A 23,424-nucleotide genomic window follows, 5' to 3' on the forward strand; every position below is an offset into this window, starting at 1 on the left:
TAGCAATTGTTAGGGAACTGACATTGGTAGCCCTTTGGAAGGAATATTAGCTCAAGAATGTGTCCTTCATCGGCAAATATATATATATGACTTTTTTATGGATTTTTTTTTTAAATCTCACTTGTAACTGTAAAAACAGCACTATGTATCTGAAAGCAGTGAGCCTTCCCATAATCTGCACCGAATTGCAGTATCTTGAAATACACAAGGTTGCTTCATACTTTGGTTCTCTGTACTATCTTCCCTTGAAACATACTACCATATCATAAGCCAGTCTGCAGAATTACCATAAACTTCATCAACATCACTTTAAAGAGTTATCGTTTTCATGTATCCTAATTTGATGGGATCCTTTGCCTCCTTATGCTAGATGAACAGAGTGACATAATTTGGCATTGCAGTCTGAACAGTGTGTTGGGGTGTTTTTTTTTTTCTTTTTGGTACATTTTAAAAGCAGCCCCTTATGTTGCTGTGAGCTTTCTTGTGAAGATCTGTGCATATGTACTGAAGTAGGAATGCCTCCGTCTGTGCTTACTAAATTAATTGGATCTAATCCCATTCAGCTCTTGATGCCCTGTTTGCAGCACTTTTTGTTGTAATTTGTTTTAATAGAGCCCTAAAAAGATCATAAGTGTTTTCCTTCACAGAAAAAAGAAGTTTTATAAATTACTTAGCCAATGTTTCTGGAAACAACTTGGTTGTTGATAAATAGAAAGAAAACCTGTACTTTTTTTTAACTTGAAGTTTAAAATTATTCTTGAGTTAAATACACAGATGTGCATGTGAAACTGCAATGGTAATAGTAGTTATTTAATACATAAGCAAATGTTTCCTTGTCTGCATTTGTCCCTCTGCGTGCTGCTTTTCATATTCCATACTCATCCTTGCAAGACTAATTTCATTACTTTAATTTTTTCTGGTGAGGAGGATCCAGAGCAGCTTGTCAGAACAGACTTCAAGTGTAGATCCCACCAAGGGGCTGATACACATTGATGTGTATACTTCTCAGTGGATTTAGCTGTTATTAGTCAGTATTTTGTAATCTAGACTGAGTTCCTAAATTCTGATTGCTTACACCATCTCTTTTCAACTCATATGTATGTCAGGTACAAAAATGACAGGTCTCATGATTTTAATTGGCACCTGCAAAGGTGTATAGGTTTGTTGATGTCGTGAAATTGATGTGGTTACTGTGATGTTTACTGATCCACATGTCATGGTTTGCCATTAGTGTGAGTGTTAGTAGCACAGACTCACTGTCAGACTCCTTGACTTGAAGCAGCATTTAGAAGATCAGTTATATCTGTTGTTTTCTCAGGTCTGTAGTTGTGATGTTTGTCAACAGTGTTAGTGAAATACTACAAGGGAATTTTACTATGTTTGACCTACTTTTTTTTGTTTGTTTCAGACACACATGTAATTTATAAAAATGAAATGCAAGCTTGGGTTTTAGAGGCGATATAATATTTCTACATTGTAAACATTAGACTAATTAATGCATTTGGTTCAACAGGTCCATGAATACCTGTTGTCCTTGTTCAAATTTATATGTATGCAGGACAGATTTTCTGCAACAGTTGGTATTGAGTTATACCTTAGAACAATAGTTTTACTGCTCAGTTATCCTACAAGACGTTTTTCTGACTAACTTCTATATACAGAGATTTTAAAGATCAAAACTCCTGATGCAATGAGCTGATAATTTTTTCGAAAGCTTATATGAGTTTTCAAACACATTGGACATTGCAAATGCGCTCCTATTTAGAGAATCAATATTCTGCGGCATATGCTACGGGAAAGCATATTTGACATTCAAAGGTAGACATCAAAGCCTTTTTTATTACAGCTCTTCACAATGGGGGAGACACAGTGGCTCATTCTGATTCATGGCTGTTGTATTTTGGCACTATCTGAAAGAAGCTGATAACTATATTCCTATTCACACCGCAGGAGGAAAAAAAAACCCAAACAACTAAAACCGAAATACAGCTCAAACTTCTGCTTCGGTCGGTTGTTACCACCTGGCACTGTTTCTGCCATTCTTCAAAGGCTGTGCAGTGACTTGGAAAGGAGGCTGATGAGTTCTACCTGTCCTGCAGGCTGCCTTGCAAGTAGACACATTATGATGAGGCGTATTTGTTTTTCCATGAAGAAAACAGAAGTCTTTTATTTCTAAAACTGTCACTTCAGTTTAGTATAAATGAAATATGAAGGACAGAAATAGTAATTAAAATCTGGCAGGGTTTGAAGGACACCAGTCTTTTGATTATTTTTTTAGTATTATTATTACTACTACTACTACTACTACTACTATTTTATTTTATTATTATTATTTTAGATATTCCTGCCTGGTTATGCTAGTTCCTTGACAAAGTGTAATTTTTTTCCTTTATTCCTTAGAAACTGAATAGGATATTACATATCCTTAGATTAAAATGTGTAGAAGTTATGCTGTTCTACAAATCTGCAGAAAATCAGTCCAATTTAATTGTTCCTACTGAAGATCTTGTGCCCAACACCCCATTTTTCATATTTGCAAGTAGCAATCCCTTACTATCTTTAACTTTTTGAGCTAATTTGAGTAAGGATTTTTTTGTATCTCATGTCCAAGAGAGCATTTTAGGAGGACTTTGGCAAATGAAGGTTTTATTTTATTTTGTACTCAAGAGGAAGAGAACTTGAGCTTGGTTTTTGATTAAATGTGTTGAAGTGTGCTGATTTAGAAGGTCAAAGTATGGCTTCTCTCCTAACTTCAGCGTAAGGACAAAATATTTAGTGCTTCTTAAAATAGGATCCACATGAACACTAAGGATGAGACCTTAAAAAAAAAAAAGCTTCTTGCTTTTCCTCCTTTTCATACAAAAATTGGAAATCTTGTTCTTATGCATATCTTCATGTAGTTCATAGTCACTTAGCCAGTTGGGATGCATGTTCTTCATGCTGTCATTGCAACGCAAGTACAACAAACGAAATGATTGTCATATTCTGCCATGAAAATGATTTCTAACTAAGCAGCTGTAACTAAGAAGGTGTTATTACATTATTGCACATAAGCAGTATACTGCAGTTGCAGCAGAGTTCAGCTCCTGGCAAAAGCAGTTGCTTTCATACTGACACCAGCATGGGCTCCAGATGCAAATTAACATGGCAGTGACTTGGAATTTCCACATTCTCCTTTATACACATTACAGATTAGCTTCCCAAAGTGGACAGTTCATGTTCTTTTAAATAGAGAAAAGCCTCCAGTTATTGAACTTAAGGTATATGAAAGAAGGCTCTGTCTTGCAACAGTTTTCCTACACTTGTCCTTTTAATAAAAAATTCTTCATGCAGGAGATGAATCTGCCTTACTTGCAGAGTTTATCTCTAATTATTCAGTGTGAAAGTCACAGCAGCAAGGAGATTGCTATCTCAAATAAGTTGTGGATCTTTGATTGTAAGAAAGAAGGTGGACTGACATCTCTGTTGTTTCATTCCCTTCTTTCATGCCTGATTTTGTTCAAGGGACTTTAGTCACTGCTGGTTTTCTGTATGTAAGATTACTGTATCTTTGTACTTTCTTCTGCCCCTTTTGTCCCTTTTCTTTCTGTATGTTAATATATATATTATATATTATTTGTTTCTATATATTAAATCTCTTTTTTAGGAAGTTCACTACTAAATAACCAAATTGTGACGTTTATAGGAGCTTCTCTTTGACCCTCTTAACATGCTGTTTTTGTTTCAACCCTCATTTTCTGCCTGACTGTATAGTGTATTTCTGTAACAGGTAGGAAAAACAAACAAGAGGCACACTCCAAAGGGGAGATGGCATTGTCTTTATTCTATGTTATAGGTAAAACCAGTAGTTTAATAATCCCAAGACCGAGTGCCAAACCCACATTGCTGTTGTTTGCTATCCACAGCAGGCTGTGAAGCAACATAGATTATAATTAAACAACGAGCAAAAGCAGCACAGTGCCTTCTAATGGAAAAGTAGAGAAGAGAGGAAGAAAAGTATCACAGTAAGCCAGTGAATTAAACTGAAATAATAGGAGGACTAGGTCTTAGTCTTCTGATACATGAAGGATATAAAATAAAATGCCACAGGTGTGAATTGCAGAATCCTCACCTTGTCTTGAGTACAGGTTCCAGAGGTTTTCTGGAAGTGAAAGAAGTTAAAAATAACAGCAATAAAGATGGCAGTGATGTGGCCTGATATGTATATGAAAGGAATAACTATTTCAATTTTTTTTGCTTTTAAACCTAACCTGATGCAGGAATGAAGGCCAAGTATACACCACAGCCTGCCCAACTTGCTTTACAGTTACTAATGCAGAGCACTATTTTCCAGAAGGAAGGGTTGACCACTGGGTTTGCATATTTTTATAGCAGTAGTAGCTGCTCACTGCAGATTCATCTCATGTCACGTGGTTTTCATATATGGGCCTTTGCACATTCAGAGGCCCAAACTGTGCTACAGCGGAGATCAAAATTCTGCAAGCAAAAGTGACTTTCTCCGCGACCCTCCCCCTTCCCCTTTTGCCAAGAGTAGTGTCTTTCATGCCAGAGCTTATTTAGTGGGAGATGATAGAACATAGTCTTAACATTTGGCAACAGCCTGTTTTTTCCCTTCCCGTCTGCCCTCCCCCCTTCAGTAAAATGAGGCATTGGCAGAAAACTGATGTGACTGAAATGTTGTTTAATAGAATACAAGTAACGGGTGTGAGAAAAATGCTACTAAGTCAGTGGGAGCTGGGTCACCCTTGGGACAAAAGAAATAGTCTTGCTATTGAAAAGATGCCTAATACACTATATAATAAAAGGAATATTGTAACGTGGCAAATCTAATGCTGTGCACTTAATACTAGTATGACATGAGGGTGACTGATGATTCATTATTTTGTTGAGCATTTGAATTTGTTTTCTGCTTTGCATGCTAGCTTTGCCCTTTCTGAAATTATACCCCATCTGAAACATACTTAAATTACAAAGTACTGCAGAGGGAGGGGGAAATCAGTCATTTCTGGACTGATGGCTGTAACCATGTTTTCATACCCAGTTATAATGCAGAATTGTTTGCTTTTCACCTTGTGTGTAAATAGATAAGGACTTCTAAAATATGTCTCTGCAAAACTGACAGTTGAGTTTTCAAGGTAGCCTGGAGTCTGTTAGTTTCTGGCAGCTAGTGAGGATGGGGGATAGTGGGCACCTAACTCCATTAAAACACCTTTCAGAGTTTCAGCTTTGTGGTTCCAAGTGTGTTTACAAAACAAAATAAGATTCCTGTGCTGATGCATTTGCAGTTTCACATTCTTTCTGGATAGCAGAGAACAAAAAATCATATCTATGAATGAAATAATAAAGTGCACCTGCTCTGTAAATACCAATTCCTTGCAGAGCTGTACTTACTACAGTACACTCTTGTTCTTCTCCCACTTTACCTTCTGAACTGTTGGCTGCAGATGATCCTGTATCTGCATGAGAAAGTCCAATGCTACTGTGCCTAATTACTGAATCTTTTTTCCCTATTTTGAATTAAGAAACGCTATCAAAATTTACACCATGTGTAATGTGGCAGTAACTTACTTTGAAATTAATGAAATTATCCCACATATACTGTGACATAGTTTCATTCTTTAAATACATATTAGAGTTCAGGAACAGTACTACTTCCTGATAAAATTTTAGGTAATGCAAAAATAGAAACTGTGGTTTGTGTACGTTAGTCAAATATGAGCTGCCAATTATCTAGCCATTGTCAACACATCTATATTTGTCCATTTACATTCCCTCTTTTCAAGTATTTGAAGCTTTCACGTTTAAGAGAGAAGTGTATTTTAAAATTTTCAGCTATGACTGAGCTTTCTGTAACTTGTATTTCTGGTTGACTGTAGTCTCCTTTTTCTTTGCAGTAAAGGGTTGCCTTCAAGTTCAACATTCACTTTAGAAGACAGTGCCATCTATTTGACTTCAGAACAGAGCACACTGGAAATGGAAAATGATAATGCTTCAGTTTTGGATGTCTACTTAGTAAGTTGCCAGACTGTTTCTGATGGGCTTTTTCCCCTGTAATTCCTTTGACTCAGGCTCAGTAAGTGACTAAAATACATGCTTAACTTCAAGATCCAGAGGTTCATTGAGGTATTTCTTATATGAGACATATGCTTAAGTACTTTGCCAAAGCAAATCCTTAAAGAATCGTGTGCCTATTAACTATTGTGTTAATAATGAAGTATGCCAAAATGCCTTTCAGTTTTTCTCTAATGGGGGGGGGGGGGGGGGGTGTTCCTATTATTTGTTTTCCATAGGAGGAAAAGAAAAAAGAAAACAAAAATCTTTCCTCTTCATGCTGAATATTCCACAATGTAGAAATTAAATTTTCTCAGAGAGGAAAGTTCTGTGTTTACATCAGTGACTTTGAAGCCAGTGAAGTAGAGCTCAATATGAAGTACATTAACAGCTCCCCTTTCTGCTCTGAAGGGTTATCCTGTTGTGGTGGCTGGAATATGATTAAAAATATATCTTTTCTTTGTTGTTTTGGTTCCTAGTGAGCAGTTTATCTGACTGCTGAAAGATAAGCTCAAGTCTACATATTTGGTTGTCTTCGTAACACCTGTGTTTTAAAAATTATCTTGGTATCTACAGCTCACATTCCAGAGACATAAAGGCAGTGGGCACCCAACTCCAGTTCCAACTGAGTGAAGTTTTGTGCATCTAACCCTTTTATGCTGTTTTGAAAATCTCAGTATAAATATATGAGGGAAGTATGTTAAACTTGGCTTTTTTTTCCAAAGGTTTGTTTTCCTAAAGCACAAATTAAACCCTTTTGCGATTATCCTAGTAATATTTTCCCTCTATTTTCGTAAATAAATCTCTGTGACACTTGTGGCAAGAATTGTACTAGAGAGGAAGGGTCAAAAAGGAAAGTCTGTTCATTAGGTTTCTAATAAATGTTTCACACAGGCATGGTTGTTTCCTTTTTAGATAAAGTTCACTGCATTCTTTATTTTTCTTATCTCTAGAGTTTCCTGATTTTTGTCTTAAGAGATCCAGAGTATCATAGTGTCATAGAACAGTCCAAGTTGGAAGGGACCTCGAGAGATCATCTGGTCCAACCTTTTGTGGATTGTCTAGCACCCTATCCCATCACATCTTGAAAACCTCCAGCGATGGGGACTCTACCACATCCCTGCAGAGGTTATTCCAGTGATTGATTGATCATCCTGAAAAAATTTTTCTTATGTTCAGATGAAACATGTTTGTGTCTGATCCCCATGCTGTTTCTCTGTAGGCTGTACCACTGATTATTTTTTTCTTCTTTTTAGCCAGCAACGCTTGAGTATATGCAGTACCTACTTAATAGCTACTAATTTAATAGTCCAGCACACTTAGAGGAGTTGTTGTCTATCCTGCCTCCACTGAAACTAGACAGTAGTAAGTACCAGTGGCCAGTTAGATGTAGAATTGACTTTGTTAACTGTGGCCTCAAGTAGTCCATTAAATCAGCCTTTTCCTGTAGGACTTGTGTTAATTGGGCTTGTTGCTGATATGATGTTGACGTGAATTGTGTGTTAAGAGGGACTCAGAAATCCTGAAATGTTATGGGAAAATGACAAATGAGTAATCACATGCAGCCTAACCTTGCTAGTGGATTGGCTGACTTAGTGAACTGTGCTTTAAACCAATGAACTTGGAGGGTAGGATCCAGAGCTGTGACACTTACATATTCATAAGCAACAGGGTGGATGAGCACACCTACTAGAGCAGTGGGGAACGCTACCCAACCCCTTAAAAAGGCAAGAACCCTAAGTCCAACCACCTCAAGTGCATGTATACCAACACACATAGTCTGGGCAGCAAAGAGGAGGAACTGGAGCTCCACGCCCAGTCTGAGAGTTATGATGTGATAGGAATTGCAGAAACTTGGTGGGAAAACTCACATGACTGGAAGACCACAATGCATGGCTACAAACTCTTTTGGGAAGAGAGGAAGAGGAGGTGGAGTTGCATGTCATTAAAAAAAGAGAAATTTGAGTGTATGGAGGTAAGCTATGGAGACTGCAAAAGTTCTATCAAAGGCCTTTGGATGAAGATTAGATGGTTCATCACCAAGGAGGATCTTACGTTAGGTATCTGTTACTGACCTTCCAACCAGGATGATGAGGCTGATGAAACCTTACTTTGGCTGCTCAGGGAAGTCCTGGGCCAACAGAACCTGGTCCTCAGGAGTGACTTTGATTACCCAGACATTTGTTGGGAGAACAACACAGCGGTGCACAAGTTGTCCATGAGATTCCCGGAATGCAGAGGGAATGCGTGGTGACTGCTTCCTGCTACAGGTGCTGGACACGCTGACTAGGAACAGTGTATTGCTAGATTTACTGCTCACAAACTGAAAAGACGTACTTGACAATGTAACTACCAACGAACCCTTGGATACAGCAATCACAACATTGTGGAGTTTAAGAATCTGCTGAGCACACTGAAGACCAGTAGTAGGGCAAAGGCCCTTCATTTTAGAAGAGCCAGCTTCAATATGCTCAGAGCCCAGATGTGAGGGATTCCATGGGAAGCATGCATGGAGGGCAAAGGAGCTTTTAAGCGCTGGGAATTTTTAAAGAACAGCCTCCTGGAAGCACAAGAACAGTCCATTGCCTACAAAGGGAAAGGAAGAAGGCAGAAAAAGAGACCACCCGGGCTTAACAATGAGCTTTTGGATGTGCTTAGAAGCAAAAAAGAAACATACCAGCTATGGAAAGGTGGCCAAATACCCATTGAGGACTACAAGAACCTTGCTAGGGCATGCAGAGATACAGACAGGAAGGTTAAGGCTCCTCTAGAACTGAAATTGGCCAGAGATGTCAAGAAGAAGAAAGGGTTCTTCAGATAGTGAGCAGTTAAGCAGAAGCACAGCGAAGACGTAGGCCCTTTACTAAACAAGGCAGGGAAATGAGTTACTAATAATACTGACAAGGCAGAGGTTCTCAGTATCTTCTTTGCCTCTATCTCTACTGGCGTAGCTGGACCCCAGATCACAGGATCAAGCAGCTACAACAATGCATGTGTTGACCCACCAGTAGCGGCCCTCTGCAAGGGCTCAACTCAAATCGATGGGCCCAGAGGGAATCCACCCCAGGGTGTTAACAGCAGTGGCTGACATTGTTGCAAGTCCACTGCCTATAATCTCTGAAAAGTTGTGGCAATCAGAGGGTGTCCCTGATGAGTGGAAGAGGGCAAATCTTATACCCATCTACAAGAATGGCCCAAAAGAGGACCCAGGAAACTAGAGACCCATTAGCCTTACTTCAGTCCCTGGGAAAGTGGTGGAACAAGTCCTCCTAGAAACTGTTACAAAACAAATGAAGCAGGTAATTGGGAAAATCCAGCACAGATTTACCAAAGGCAAATCATGCCAGGCTAACCTGATGTTGTGGTTTAACCCCAGCCAGCAGCTAAGCACCACGCAGCTGCTTGTTCACTCCCCCCCACCCAGTGGGATGGGGGAGAGAATCGAAAAAAAAAAGTAAAACTCGTAGGTTGAGATAAAGACCATTTAATAGGACAGAAAGGAATGAAAAATAATGGTAATGATAATAATAATAATAATAACAACAATAAAATTACAATAATAATACTAAAAGAATTAGACTATACAAAACAAGTGATGCACAATGCAATTGCTCACCACTCGCTGATTGATGCCCAGTCAGTTCCCCAGCAGTGATCCACCCCTCCCAGCCAACTCCCCCCAGTTTATATACTGGGCATGATGTCATATGGTATGGAATATTCCTTTGGCCAGTTTGGGTCAGCTGTCCTGGCTATGTCCCCTCCCAGCTTCTTGTGCCCCTCCAGCCTTCTTGCTGGCTGGGCATGAGAAGCTGAAAAATCCTTGACTTTTAGTATAAACACTACTTAGCAACAACTAAAAACATCAGTGTGTTAACATTATTCTTACACTAAGTCCAAAACATAACACTATACTAGCTACTAGGAAGAAAATTAACTCTACCCCAGCTGAAACCAGGACACCTTATCACCTTCTACAGCAAAATAACATCTTCTGTTGACATGGACAGAGCAGCGGATGTTGCTTACCTGGACTTCAGCAAAGCGTTCAACACTGTTTCCCACAGCCTTCTCCTGGACAAATTGGCAAGATACAGATTGGATGGGTGGTCTGTGAGATGGGCAGGAAATTGTCTCACAGGCTGCGCTCAGAGGGTGGTGATCAACAGTTTTTACTCGGGCTGGCAGCCTGTCACAAGCAGGGTCCCCCAGGGATCAATGCTGGGCCCCATGCTGTTCAACACCTTCATAAATGATCTGGACGATGGGACTGAAAGCACCCTCACCAAGTTTGCTGATGTCACTAAACTGGCTGGTGAGGTGGACACGTCAGAAGGGAGAGCCATCTTTCAGAGAGACCTGGACAGGCTGGAAGAGTGGGCTAGCAAGAACTGTGTGAAGTTTAACAAAGACAAGTGCAAAGTCCTGCATCTGGGATGACATAATCAAAGAGCCCAGCACAGGCTCAGATCTGTGTGGCTGGGGAGCAGCCTTGCTGAGAGGGACCTGGGGGTCCTGGTGGACAACAAGCTGAACATGAGTCAGCAGTGTGACGCTGCAGCAATCAAGGCAAATTGGATCCTGAGCTGCATCCGCAGGGGTATTACTAGCAGAGATAGAGATGTGATCATCCCACTCTACTCAGCGCTTGTCAGGCTGCACACGGAGTACTGTGTCCAGTTCTGGTCCCCACAATTCAAAAAAAGACGTGGACAAACTGGAGAAGGTCCAAAGGAGGGCCACAAAGATTATCAAAGACCTGGGGAACCTGCATATGAGGAAAGGCTGAAGGAGTTAGGTCTTTTCAGCCTGTAGAAGAGAAGTTTCAGGAGGGACCTCATCACAGTTTTCCACTACTTAAAGGATGACTACAAAGAGGATGGAGGCTCTCTCTTCACAAGGGGCAACGCATACAAGTTGCATTGGGAGAGGTTTCATCTTGATATAAGAAAGAACTGTTTTTACAGTGAGAACAATCAACCACTGGAACAACCTCCCCAGGGACGTGGTAGAGTCCCTGTTGCTGGAGGTTTTCAAGATGCAATGGGACAGGGTGCTAGGTAATCTCATTTAGGCTCCCTTTCCCATGAAAGGTTGGACCAGATGATCTCTTGAGGTCCCTTCCAACCTGGGCTGTTCTGTGGTTCTCTTGGCCCCACTTAACAGAGAAACCATTTCTTGTTTATAACTTTTAAATTGCATTTATAATATAACAATCTTGTTTATCACTAACACTGCTCAGCACTATCAAGTGCTTTTTTTAAAGTTTGAAGTCTATAGGGTGGATGGTGGAATGCTCTGAAAATCTAGTGACAGGCATAGGTAATACCTTCTGTAAAGCTGTCGTTAAGAGTTTCAGGTGTGATGGTGATCTCTTTAGTTAGTTTTCAGCTTGTAAAACATTCATTACTATTATGTCTGGGAAGCTGTAGTGAGTGTATGTATATTCCACTGATCAATATCAACAGAAAAATAAATAAGGCCCAACTCTGGATGTTACACAAACACCCAGTGTTTATTCCCCTGAGCAAAGGTCTGGCAGAATAAATAGGTCTTAAGTGGAAAGAATCATAGGTGCTTTTTCGACCTAGCAGCACCCTTTCTCTGCACCCTGAAAAATCCAAACTCGAAATTCAATAATCAAGACAAGATAGTGGCACATACCTCAAGTGTCTAGGCATGCAACGGCTGACAGCTTCGAGGAAATTGGATACTGTGGCTAAGCACATGTTACTTCTTAAGCGGCAAACTCATCTTGAGAAATTACTTACCCCTGCCTTCTTGGTCCTGTCCCACTCACTGTAGTGATGCCTCCTTAACTATTTTGAGATTGCTGTGGAAGTGAGCTGTAAGTTAATCACATGTACCCCTGTATGTATGCTGAGGTGTTTGTGGAAGAAAGAGGAATAAGATACTGTTTTGTGCACTAATGTTTTACTTCCTAAGGCCCCCCAATATCCTTCAGCAGACCCTGAAACAACAGTTAGCCTCTGGTTGGGAAAGTCTGATACTAAAGGATCAGCGATGTGTGTTACCAGTTTGATTCACTGCTGCTGAGCAGAAGGCAGTTTTATTTTCATAGGAGGATGATCAGATGCAGGCTAGAAGGGAAAGATGCATGTTTTTGAGAACACTAGGAACAGGTCAGTCATTTCGAATGTATGTCTCAAAAATAAAGCAAATCAATGATGTTTGCATTAGCTGATTTAAGCCTCAATTGAAAAGGTTACAAGATAAGTTTTGACATTTTAAAAGCATGAGGAGAAAATGTAGCTTTGAATGGCATTCCCAGATTTTAATCCCGTAGTTAATAATCCTTGTCTGTGTTTCTACTGCAAGGCAACCTGCTGTAGTCTTACTTGCTAGATATTATAATGAAAAATAACTTGCTTAATTTCAGTCACTCCACTAAACCTTTGATGTCTTTGCCTCCTGCTTTGAAATGCTAAATTTCCTGGACAAATTTTAGTCCTCTAGTAAATTAAGAGCTATGAATTTTTGATCCCGTGAATGAAAAAAAAAAGACATTGTAGTAAAATGACATTGCATTAACTTAATTTAAAAAACAGCTTAAAAATGGCATTTGGCTGAACAGTGTTGTTCAGCCAAATTCAGACAGCCAAGTAAGGTGTGGTGGAGCAGAGATTGTGAAAAAAAAAAATTCGTCTTACAGGTAAGAGCATTGGTTTTGGGGTGTTATATTAAGGGAACACCATGCAGACTTACACTGTGCAGCTGACATCAAAATTGAGAATTTACCTGGTAACAGCAAGAATTTTTATTCCAGGACACAGGTACAGAGACATCTTCAGTTTGCAACTGAAGGGCTGGTCTGGGCCTGGAGTTCCTCAGTTCGGAACAAAGACCAGGTTCAGCAAACCAGCATTTTGTGCATCTGCCACTCTTAAGCAGCACTGTTAGGAACGTCCTCAAATCCAAGTTTAATTTAAAATTCCATTGGTTTATTTTCTCTTAAATCTTTTCACCCAGATAATAACTTAAGAAATCTAGCTTTTACGAATAAAATATGACTAACCATGATCTGCACTGAGCAGTAAGTATAAGCCAATCTAAATTATTTCCACATATTCTAGTACCATACAGTGGGAAACAAATAGTGAATATTCTATAAAAATAATTTTAATTTTTAGTTATAGATTGCAGAAAGATAGAGGCAGATATGTAAATATTTCTCTGCAGAGAATTAAAACATTAAAGGATTCTTGCTTTTATGAATATGTAATACAATGATAGATCAGATACCTAGAAGTAAAAGATGCCATCTGAGATAACCAGAAGGTGTCCTGTACATAAGCCAGTAACAGAGAAGGTAACACTCTTCTATTTAGCACTTTGATGTAGCAATACAATAAAACAACAGAGTAAAACAGTGTTTCCTTCTTCCTCTGGAAGTAAACTTAGTCTCTTTTTAAAATTCCCCTGAAGCCCTGTTTATTGGTGTCAGTTCAGGCACCATCAGCTGATACATAAGCAAAAAAGCATTTAATGTTAGCAAACGCTGTTGAACACAAAAGTCTACTGTGTTCTATGGAATTTGATTAGTAGGAAATATAAGCCCAATCCTGCAAAAGTTTCTTAAGAGACATCAGCAAGTGCAACTGATCCTGAAGACCTTAGTCCAGTCTTACTAAGGACTGGTACCTAAAATGGAGGACCTTAAAAGTGATCATTTCACTTAGAAAGTAAGGAATAACTTAAAGTCACCTTGTTCCTTCTGTTCTGTAGTGAAGTCCCAAATTCTTTGATTGAGCTTTCTGTCCCTGAAAGAGCAACATGTGCAATTATGAACTACTCCACTGTGTTTTCTTAGCCTACCCCTGAAATGACCTATAAAGGTAGCTGACACACTATTTTGACAAACTACAATATCAGTAAAATCAGAGTAGTAAGGCTTAAGAATTACTTTAATTGGTTCACTGCAAGTAGGCTTGATTTCCTTTACACTTACAATGGAACAAGAACATGCATGTAAATAGCACAGCGACAAACTTTGAAGTTTGCTCTGTTGTGATGCTGTACATCTTAAGTCGTCTGGTGGTAAATATGGGATTTAAATAAATAAATATATGCCCTGCCTATAGGATTTCATTAATGAACTACTTTGCTTGAAGAATACTTCTGTATATTTAACTATAATGGAAGGTTCTTAGGTGGTACAGAAATTTTTAGGTGGAAATACAGCATTGCCTCCTGTTGTTGAAGGAAGGGCTCACAAAATTTGTATATAATTTAGAAGTCACTACCACTGAAGATATAGTTGCAAAGGATTGATAACGGCTTCAGTAAAATAAAAAAATGGAATAACTGTAGTGATGAGCAAGCCCAGCATATTTAGAGTCTGGTTAGTGTAGCTATGATTTGTGTCAGATGAATTGCATAGATAATATTATGACATTTAGAATTACTTATGTTGTGGTTTATGTCCAAATGCCAATTTTATTATAACATTATGAAGTCTTAAAACATCGCTGGAGATTAATTTTGTATTTCAAAGCTGCTGTAGATGCATAGATAAGCAGATTTACAAATATTGGTCTATAAAATGCCTGTTTAGAAACTGTCAAAACTGACTGGCTCTTCTTACTCTTCAGCGCTCTTCCTCTTTTCTTCTGTTCTCACTCCCATAGTTCTGTATTAAAGCCTGTTTCTTTCAGCATTTCCTAGTTCATATTCAGACCCTTCTGACTGCCAGGTTACTGTCTAACTCCTCATCTTCACAGTTATTTTCTCTTACAAATATTTTCACCCCTTCAGCTATTTTCAGTTTAGCACTCTGAGCTCTCTCTTCTAGTATAAACTCTTCTTTCAGAGAAGAAAATTCCCACCTGGCTCTGATTGAATGAAGCATCCTAGTCAGATACAACTTTGGCTAGGGGATTGTATTTCCACCGTAACTCCTTGATGAGGTGTTTGTTTTTCATTCAGAAATATTTTGCTTCTCGGTCTTTCATAACTTTTGATTCAATTCTAATCATGTTGTAGTTTTCTTCAGGGTGGTGTTGTGGAGTAATAACAAGTGCGGGTAAAATTAAAGCAGTTCCCAGGCAGGACACATGTAAAAACAAGCTAAAAAGCGTACAGTCACACTGTGCTGCGTATCTCAAATTTTGATATGTTGCTGTCTTTCTGGAGGCTTCAGTTTCTCTCCCTCACCATTTCCTCTGAAGATACTGATGGAAAAACATGGTAGATTGAACATTAATTCTGGGACTATGAGAAGGGAATTCAGGCCTCCTCACTTACAGACATCCTTTCTTTCCCCTGAGAGCAGAATAATCTTTAAAATGTGCGTGCACATTCTGGAACCAATCAAGCACTTTTTCCGCAAAGTAGAATCCTGTTTAATTAAGGCTAAAGGGGGCAAACCGACTCGTTTTATGCAGTGAGGTAACTGCTCCTTTCCTCTGTTATTTATCTTATCCCTGTATCCATCCATGCATCATCTTAAAAAGGAGAGGAGAAAGAGGCCTATGTCTCTCATAAAACTGAAACCTGGTGTGAGGTGTGTTGTGGTTTAACCCCAGTCAGCAGCCAAGCACCACACAGCTGCTCCCTCACTCCCTGTGTCTGTCCCCCCCCGCTCCCGGTGGGATGGGGAGGAGAATCGGGAAAGAAGGCAGAACTTGTGGGTTGAGATAAGAACAGTTTAATAACTAAAGTAAAATATAATATTAACAATAATAACAATGAAATATAATAATAGTAATGAAAAGAAATATAACCAAAAAAAAGGGGGGGGGGGGGGGCGGCGGGAAGCCAGTGGTGCACAATGCAATTGCTCACCACCCACTGATGGATGCCAGAGCCGTGATCCAGCCCTCCTGGCCCACTCCCCGCTGTTTATGTACTGGGCATGACGTTCCATGGTATGGAATATCCCTTTGGCTAGTTCAGGTCAGCTGCCCCGGCTCTGCTCCCTCCCAGCTTCTTGCACACCTGCTTGCTGGCAGAGCATGGGAAACTGAAAAGTCCTTGGCTTAAGATAAGCGCTACTTAGCAACAACTAAAACATCAGAGTGTTATCACCATTATTCTCACACTAAATCCAAAACACAGCACTGTACCAGCTACTAAGAAGAGAGTTAACTCTGTCCCAGCCGAAACCAGGACTAGGTGAAACAACAACCAAGCACTTGAATGTAGTTTGGCAGAGGTGTTCTTGCAGAAGCAACGTTATGTAGGAAGCAACATAACAGGAACATTTCACTCACCCTTGCATGCAAATCAGACACGGCAATTATGTGCTTGATTAGATTTTAAAGGTACCATTTCAGATTACAAGTAATACATTACCTGAGTAAGCCAAGTGCGAAAATGCCAGCACATACTGTCACTAAACTGCATGTTCTCATGCCCAGGGCTTTTAATGCACCATATAAGCTCAAAAACAAATCCATGAAAAGAGAACTGGAGCACAAAAATGCTTCAATACAAAAAGCCTCAAGTAGGCTCAAACATTGTAAATCCATTATATACCCAGTGTGAGACATCTCAGACAGTGATTACAGGAATGCATCCTGTAGTGTCATTTGTCCATTATTTATCATTTTGGACCCAATTGCTACGGCCAAACTCAGTCTCTATCACAAAATAATGTTTCTTATATCTGCAATCAAAGTAACCCTGAAGGTTGTGCAGTGGTGTCCTGGTTTCGTCTGGGGTAGAGTTAATTTTCTTCCTAGTAGCTGGTATAGTGCTGTGTTTTGGATTTAGTATGAGAATAATGTTGATAACACACTGACATTTTTAGTTGTTGCAAAGTAGTGTTTACACTAAGTCAAGGATTTTTCAGCTTCTCATGCCCAGCCAGCAAAAAGGCTGGAGGGGCACAAGAAGCTGGGAGGGGACATAGCCAGGACAGCTGACCCAAACTGGCCAAAGGAATATTCCATACCATATGATGTCATGCCCAGTATATAAACTGGGGGGAGTTGGCTGGGAGGGGCGGATCACGGCTCGGGAACTAACTGGGCATCAATCGGCAAGTGGTGAGCAATTGCATTGTGCATCACTTGCTTTGTATAGTCTAATTCTTTCAGTATTACTATTGTCATATTATTATTGTTATTATCGTTATCATTATTTTTCATTCCTTTCTGTCCTATTAAACTGTCTTTATCTCAACCCATGAGGGTTTTTTTTTCCTATTCTCTCCCCCATCCCACTGGGTAGGGGGGAGTGAGCGAGCGGCTGCGTGGTGCTTAGTTGCTGGCTGGGGTTAAAGCACAATAAGTGGTTACAGAGTTGCTTAGAGGATCATGTCCTGCGCCTTAAAATAGACAGTTTTTTCCAGAATAATATGCAGAAATCTGGACTGTACGTGACACAAAGATGAACATCTGAAAATCCCACCTCCTTAAAATGGCATCAGTACCATGAACAGGATTTCTGTGACTGACTCATGCAGTTAGCAGTTGCTATGAGTTTCTGTCAGGTCTGTTTTCTCCAACTCTGTTGTGCAAACTTTGATGGTATTTTTTCCATCACTCATCCCTCTGAAATGCTTTGGAAGGATCAGAGGAAAGGGAACAAGAATAAGCTAGTCATAACTGCATTACAGAATTAGTGGAATAGCATAAATCTAGCATCAGCAATATTGCTAGACTCCTTAGAGAGTGAAAAGTAGTGATAAGGCCAGAGGGTCTGAAGTTGTGTTGAGTGACCATTACATCTGTCAAAAATGGACTTGCAGTCATTCAGATCTGAGCTTTCAGCCAGAAACTAGATGGTGCTAGTGAAAATTTTGACTAATTTACCTTGGCTTCATAAAACATTATTTTGTTTATCAGTACTAGCATTTTTCAACTTTTTTTGCCAAACTGATTCTTAAAAAAAAAAATTTAAAAAATCCTTGTTAGTCTTCTGTCATATTCTTTTTAAAATATCAATTTCTTTAATTTTACTCACTTGTCCAACAATTTCACTTTGCGGATTAAATTGTTCTGCATCCTATAAGTACATACTACTTTACTCCCTTAGCACATTCAGGTGCTGATATGGCAGTAGATAGACTTTCATTGCCAGACCACAGCTATCTAGAGAGAACAGCCTCTGAGAAATTAGCACTGTGCTCGCTAGCATCAGTGATTATGAACACCCTAACACTGGTGCACGATAAGTAACAGGTTTAAAGGTTGCCACAGAACGATATTGAAATATCATTCTTCAAGGTTCAAGGTCTAGTGCTAGAAGTCATAACTAAAATATTGATTTAAATCTAGTGGTTACCTTTTTCTAAGATAAGCTTTAAAAATGCCTTCGGAGATTTTTTTGTTGTTGTTCATAGTCAAGATTAGATTGTTGTTGAACTATTTAAAGGTTAGTTAAATGCTTGTATCAAAAAGTACAATTTAAAGATGACCTTAAAAATCTGTTTAATAAATGGGAACTTAGGCCTTCATTATGTTTCTTGATAAGGTTTTAGAGTAAGGTCACTACAGATGTCTTTGGTTTGGTATTGTGGCCTGCTCCATGTTGGATACATTAGCTGAGATGCATTCAATTTACTGCGATATTTTGTTCAGCTGTCAGTTTATCCTTCGTTTGAGTTGTAATAATAAGGTGTTCAGCAAAGAACAGTTTCTCTTCAATTCCTCTCTGACTCCATAGAGATATGCTAAGAAGGGATCAACTATTTGTATTATGTAATTGCTGCTTCTGTGGAAGCATTACTTCATTAACATTATTAAGTAATATTTTTTGTGAACTAGAATGATTGCTATGATATTGACTAGAAGATTAGTTGTGCCTGGAAGTTGTTGGACAGGTATGATTTTTCAACTCGGGAAGGGTATGATGCGGAAGCTAACAGCACTTTTATATGTGACATACGAAGACTGCTGTTTTTCCCCTAACACTTTTAAGTAATGAAGGCCCCAGTCAGTTCTGCAAGGTAATAAAAGCTGTTGTGAACTGTTGAGTGCTCTCAGTTTGGACTGTCTTCTCTGATGTCCAGAGTGTTCAGCATTTTGCAGCAGCAAGTGGTTCTGTTTCATGTAATTTCAATATAAGTGTACTGCAATGTCTGCAAAACCATAGGGGTTAGCTCTTGGATGAGAGAAGAGACCCAATGCTTTTGATAGGAGGCAAGATAAGACAAGAATCACTGCCAAACTGTGCTGCAGCCTGTTTAGGGGAAGAAAGGTGTTACCTGTTTATAATTCTGTAAGAAAACAAATAAACATAACTCTTGACTTTCCTTGTCATTTCTGTATTTCCAGTAACAAAGAATACACGAAGAGTAAAACTAAGAGAAGTGACCGTGGTTAATGAAGAGCACTTTCTGCACTCCTGATTTAAGATGGAGGAATTTGCTGAGCCTAATAGACAAAGAGTAATAATCAACTGAACTTACTCTAAGAAGTGTCAGGATCTTTGAACCATAGAAAGGATTGACGGACTTGGCAAAAATGACGTGAAACATTCCACACTCTGCTATCATCTGCTGTTGCTTGCTGAACTGTGAAGAACTGTGTATTCAGGCTGCTTTCTACTGTATTGCCAATCACCTTTTTTGGACTTTAAAGTGATATTTTCTTATCGGCTCTCTAGTGGTTTCATTTGCATGCATTCTGTAACTATGCACAAGCAAAATCTATTATCTCCTTTACCTGTTTAAAAATAAGCACAGTGGTGAATAAAATTAATTTCATTTGTTTAGACCCTTCAGTTCTAATCACTTAGGTCCACATCAGTGGAAATTGGAATTGATGTCATACAAGGGTTAGGGTAAACCTCTGCACATACTATATGAAAATGAGCCTCTAAAGATATTTTCACTGTTTGTGAAAAGGAGAAAAAAATGTTATTTATAACAAGGCCTTATGTTGTGTACATATATTGTCTTTGAAATATTTTTGATTTTAGTTTATTTCTTGTAAAAGAGAAATTATATAATTTATTTAGTAAATACTACTGTAAACTATAGTTTTATTGATGAATAAAATATTTTGTTCTCAAGACTATCACAGCTGTCAACCTGCTCTTGATCTGTACAGGACTTACTGTTCTGGTATTTCTCTACCTTCATGAGATGGTCTTAAGAGGCATCTCAAGAGATATGACAGCCACTCTATAACATGGCATCTGTCTTTATCTTCTACCAGCTCTATAATGAAGAGGGGAATCCTGAAATTAGAGCAGAAAAGGCAAAGGAACATAATCAACAGGCATTGCTTCATAAAAGCATTTCTAGTTTTTCGGTATGGGCAATCATTTTAAGATAACTGTAGAAACTCTTCTGGTTTCCTTAATTTCTCTAGCAGCAGAGAGGTAATCCCAAACACCAGTGACCATCGATCCAAGATTTCATGCTTCAATGCGATGGTGTATTTAAAAACTACACAGGTGTCACTTTGAAAGTTTAGGAAAGTTATTGGTAGTAACATTTCTTCTAGGAGTAAGTGTAGCAAATCTGCTGGATTGGCAAAACCAGAATTCGGCACTTTAATTCCTAGAATTATGCTTTGTACCTCTGAAGAATTTTGCATGTAAGGTTTTGGTGTGGTTTGTTTGGGTTTTTTTACCAAAACAAAAACATTTTGTACATCTGTGTGAAGTGTCTGTTCCTTCATGCACAGTGTACAGCATATTTAGAACGTGTCTACGCAAAGTAGGTATTTCTGTCTTTTTGGGGGAAAAACATGAAATTTCTTAGTTTAAGTGCCAGATTAACCTTCATAAAGCACATACAGGTCACTTTTTTCCCCAATTACCTAGCAGACGGTAGTGTCTGAATCATTTGTCCTTAGGAGTACCCCAGAGGACACACAATTTAACTGCAACAATTCTGTCCAAAACCAGAATGTCTATACTAAACGATTCAGAGACTGAGCCATCCTTTGTGTACAATCCCTTTAACACAGTCATTTATAAATAGAAACAGTCATTTAACACTTGCAAAAGGAAATCCTGTATAGATTATTGAGCCTACTGGGAAAACCTTCTGCAAAGCATGTGGACTTACAAGTCTTTTTTGGTTTTTTGTTTTGGTTTTTTTTTTTTTGTCTGTGTGACTACCTGGTTCCACTGAGAGGGAAGAGGGATTACAGCTAAGCAATGTTAATGATCAACAACTTGGAACCCGTTTCTTTCTCTAATGCATGAAATGGTATAAAGCTTCAAACATCAAAGAGTACAGGAGCTTGTAAGAATGTGTATGTTTCATGCCTAAGTACTTCGTTTCTCTTCATCTTGTATTGGTATTTTGCATTGGTAGCACTTCGATGAAAATTTAAAGACTTTTAAACGTATCTATAAAGCTGAGGAGGCAGTGCATGTCAAGTAAAAATAAAATATATACAGAAGGCATAATCAGCTCCCTAGGGTATTCAAGTAATGTAGTGGTCTATTTCTCCAGGTCTAAACAGATGGAACTCACCACAGGGAGCAAAATTTGAAGAATTAGGTCACAGACATGGGCTGTGTGCAGTGGTATCTGAATACTCTGGCCCTGCAAGCTGCCCGGAAGTAAAAAGCACAGGTCGATGTGTGCTTAGAGAAAGGTAGGGAATAACTCCAAATTTGTATATCTGACCCTGTGACTTACTCATATGGCATTCAGAGGGCGAGTTTTGCCTTTGGTAGTAGCGTGTAATAGTTGCCCTCAGTTTAAGAAAAAACAACAAAACTTCATGTCCTTGTACTAGAATTCAATGGTTTGAAAATACTAACACCTATCCCAAGATCTCTTTTCTTGTTGACTTTGCTTATACTTCAGGCAATTTAATCTCATATAACTCAATGCTATTTTCCCAAACCCTTAACACCAGACGATGATAAAAGAGTAATCAATACTGCACTCCACCTATTCTTGGTAGAAGCCATCTGCTGACCCATTTCCAGTGGTGCATGCATTTGCTTGCAACAAGAAAGATAACAGCTCTTTCCAGACTGAAGGCATGGGGCCTGACCCTGCCGCGATTTTTCATCTGGAACTGCTTCGCAGTTATTTTACACCAGCCTAAAAAGATATTGATACCAAAGTGCTGTGGTATGAACAGTGTTAACCTAAGGGACGAGGATCAAGATGAAAAACATCAAGAAAACATTGTTAAAATTGCTAACCCCTAACTCAGGCCCTTTTGAAATTGTGTGAAGGATCGTTGCTGGTAGTAGCGTCCTGTAAAGTTCATTGACTTGAACATTGTTGACAATTTTTTAAAAGATTCGGTAAGTGAGATTGCTAATACCAGAGAAAATATTTACTCTACACTAATTCATTGATTTGTCATTAACAGAAATGAGAAATGAGCATTTTGTATTGAGAGTTGCATATGACCTTGGAAGATTAGAGAAAAATCACTGTGGAACTACCTGGATAATACCAGAAAATACCCTGACGCTCTTTTTATAGGAATGGCAAGGTATGTAAACAAGCACCATCTTACTAGATCAAATGCTACGTAAAAGAACAGGCATTCCTCCATTCTTGCAGCTGCTTTCCTCTCTCCCCACCAAGGTATGAAAAAGGAGTTGTTTGCTTTACTAATGTATTCTGTGGTCTGATAAAAGTTGTTTCTCCCTACAGGTCTTATCTCAGTATGTAGACCATTATAGCTGCAAAAACATAACTAGTTTTTTCCAGAAGTGATAAGAATGTGGGTTGGTCTTCAAGGAACTAGAGAGTATCTTGTATCTGCTTGATGTATAAAAACTTCCCTTACAAAATGCAACAAGAACACAGTCCCCTACAAGGTCTGAGGGAAGATACTGGTAACAAAGAAACACACAGGACTCTGCTGGAAAGAGACAAGAGGCTGACTAAGCTAGATAATACGGTTTGGTACAGAGAACTCTAACACATGTCAAAGTCTCAGTTGAAATTTGCACAACCGACTTTAATTGTCTGGGCTTTTGCCCCTCGTGTGGTAGAAAATAATTTCAGCTTAAAGAAAAAAATAATATAAATCTTGGTGAGAAACTTGACAACTGACTCCTTAAAGCATTGCAAGATGCCACCTGCTTGAGTGAGAGTTTTAGAAATGTAAAAATGCATCACACAGTTGCCAGTGGTAAGCTTCTTAATACTTGTATGCTTTACATATTTATGATTTTACTTGCAACTGTTGCATCTTTCAGTCCTGTCCTATGGAAGGATCTGAAATGAAATTTGTCTGCCTTCCCACAGAAAATGGGTTTTTTTAGAAACTTTTTCATCAGAATTGTTTCTTATCTTTCATCTCCCTGGTAAGCCTATTTTATTTTTTCAGTTTAAGTAACAATAAAAGATGTCTAGCTGAGACTCTTGACATCTTCACATATCATTAATAGTACAGTATCACCAGCATTTAAATAACTCAGTAGGAGCTTGGCCAGTCACCTACATAAATTCCCTTCTCTTTCTTCACTGCT

At 38.9% G+C, this 23,424-nt stretch overlaps 1 protein-coding gene across 1 annotated transcript in view; it reads left to right on the forward strand.

Moving 5' to 3' along the window:
- PIP5K1B (phosphatidylinositol-4-phosphate 5-kinase type 1 beta) overlaps positions 1 to 20,028 on the forward strand; it is a 121,147-nt gene extending 101,119 nt beyond the window's left edge. The window contains exons 15-16 of the mRNA XM_050913510.1: positions 5,895 to 6,012; positions 19,293 to 20,028. Of these exons, the coding sequence (XP_050769467.1) occupies positions 5,895 to 6,012; positions 19,293 to 19,295 (121 nt within the window). The 3' untranslated portion in view covers positions 19,296 to 20,028. The remainder of the gene's footprint in view (positions 1 to 5,894; positions 6,013 to 19,292) is intronic.
- The last annotated feature ends 3,396 nt before the right edge of the window (positions 20,029 to 23,424 follow it).

The sequence above is a fragment of the Gymnogyps californianus genome, chromosome Z (genome assembly GCF_018139145.2).
Source record: "Gymnogyps californianus isolate 813 chromosome Z, ASM1813914v2, whole genome shotgun sequence".
In the NCBI taxonomy this organism is placed as follows: Eukaryota; Metazoa; Chordata; class Aves; order Accipitriformes; family Cathartidae; genus Gymnogyps; species Gymnogyps californianus.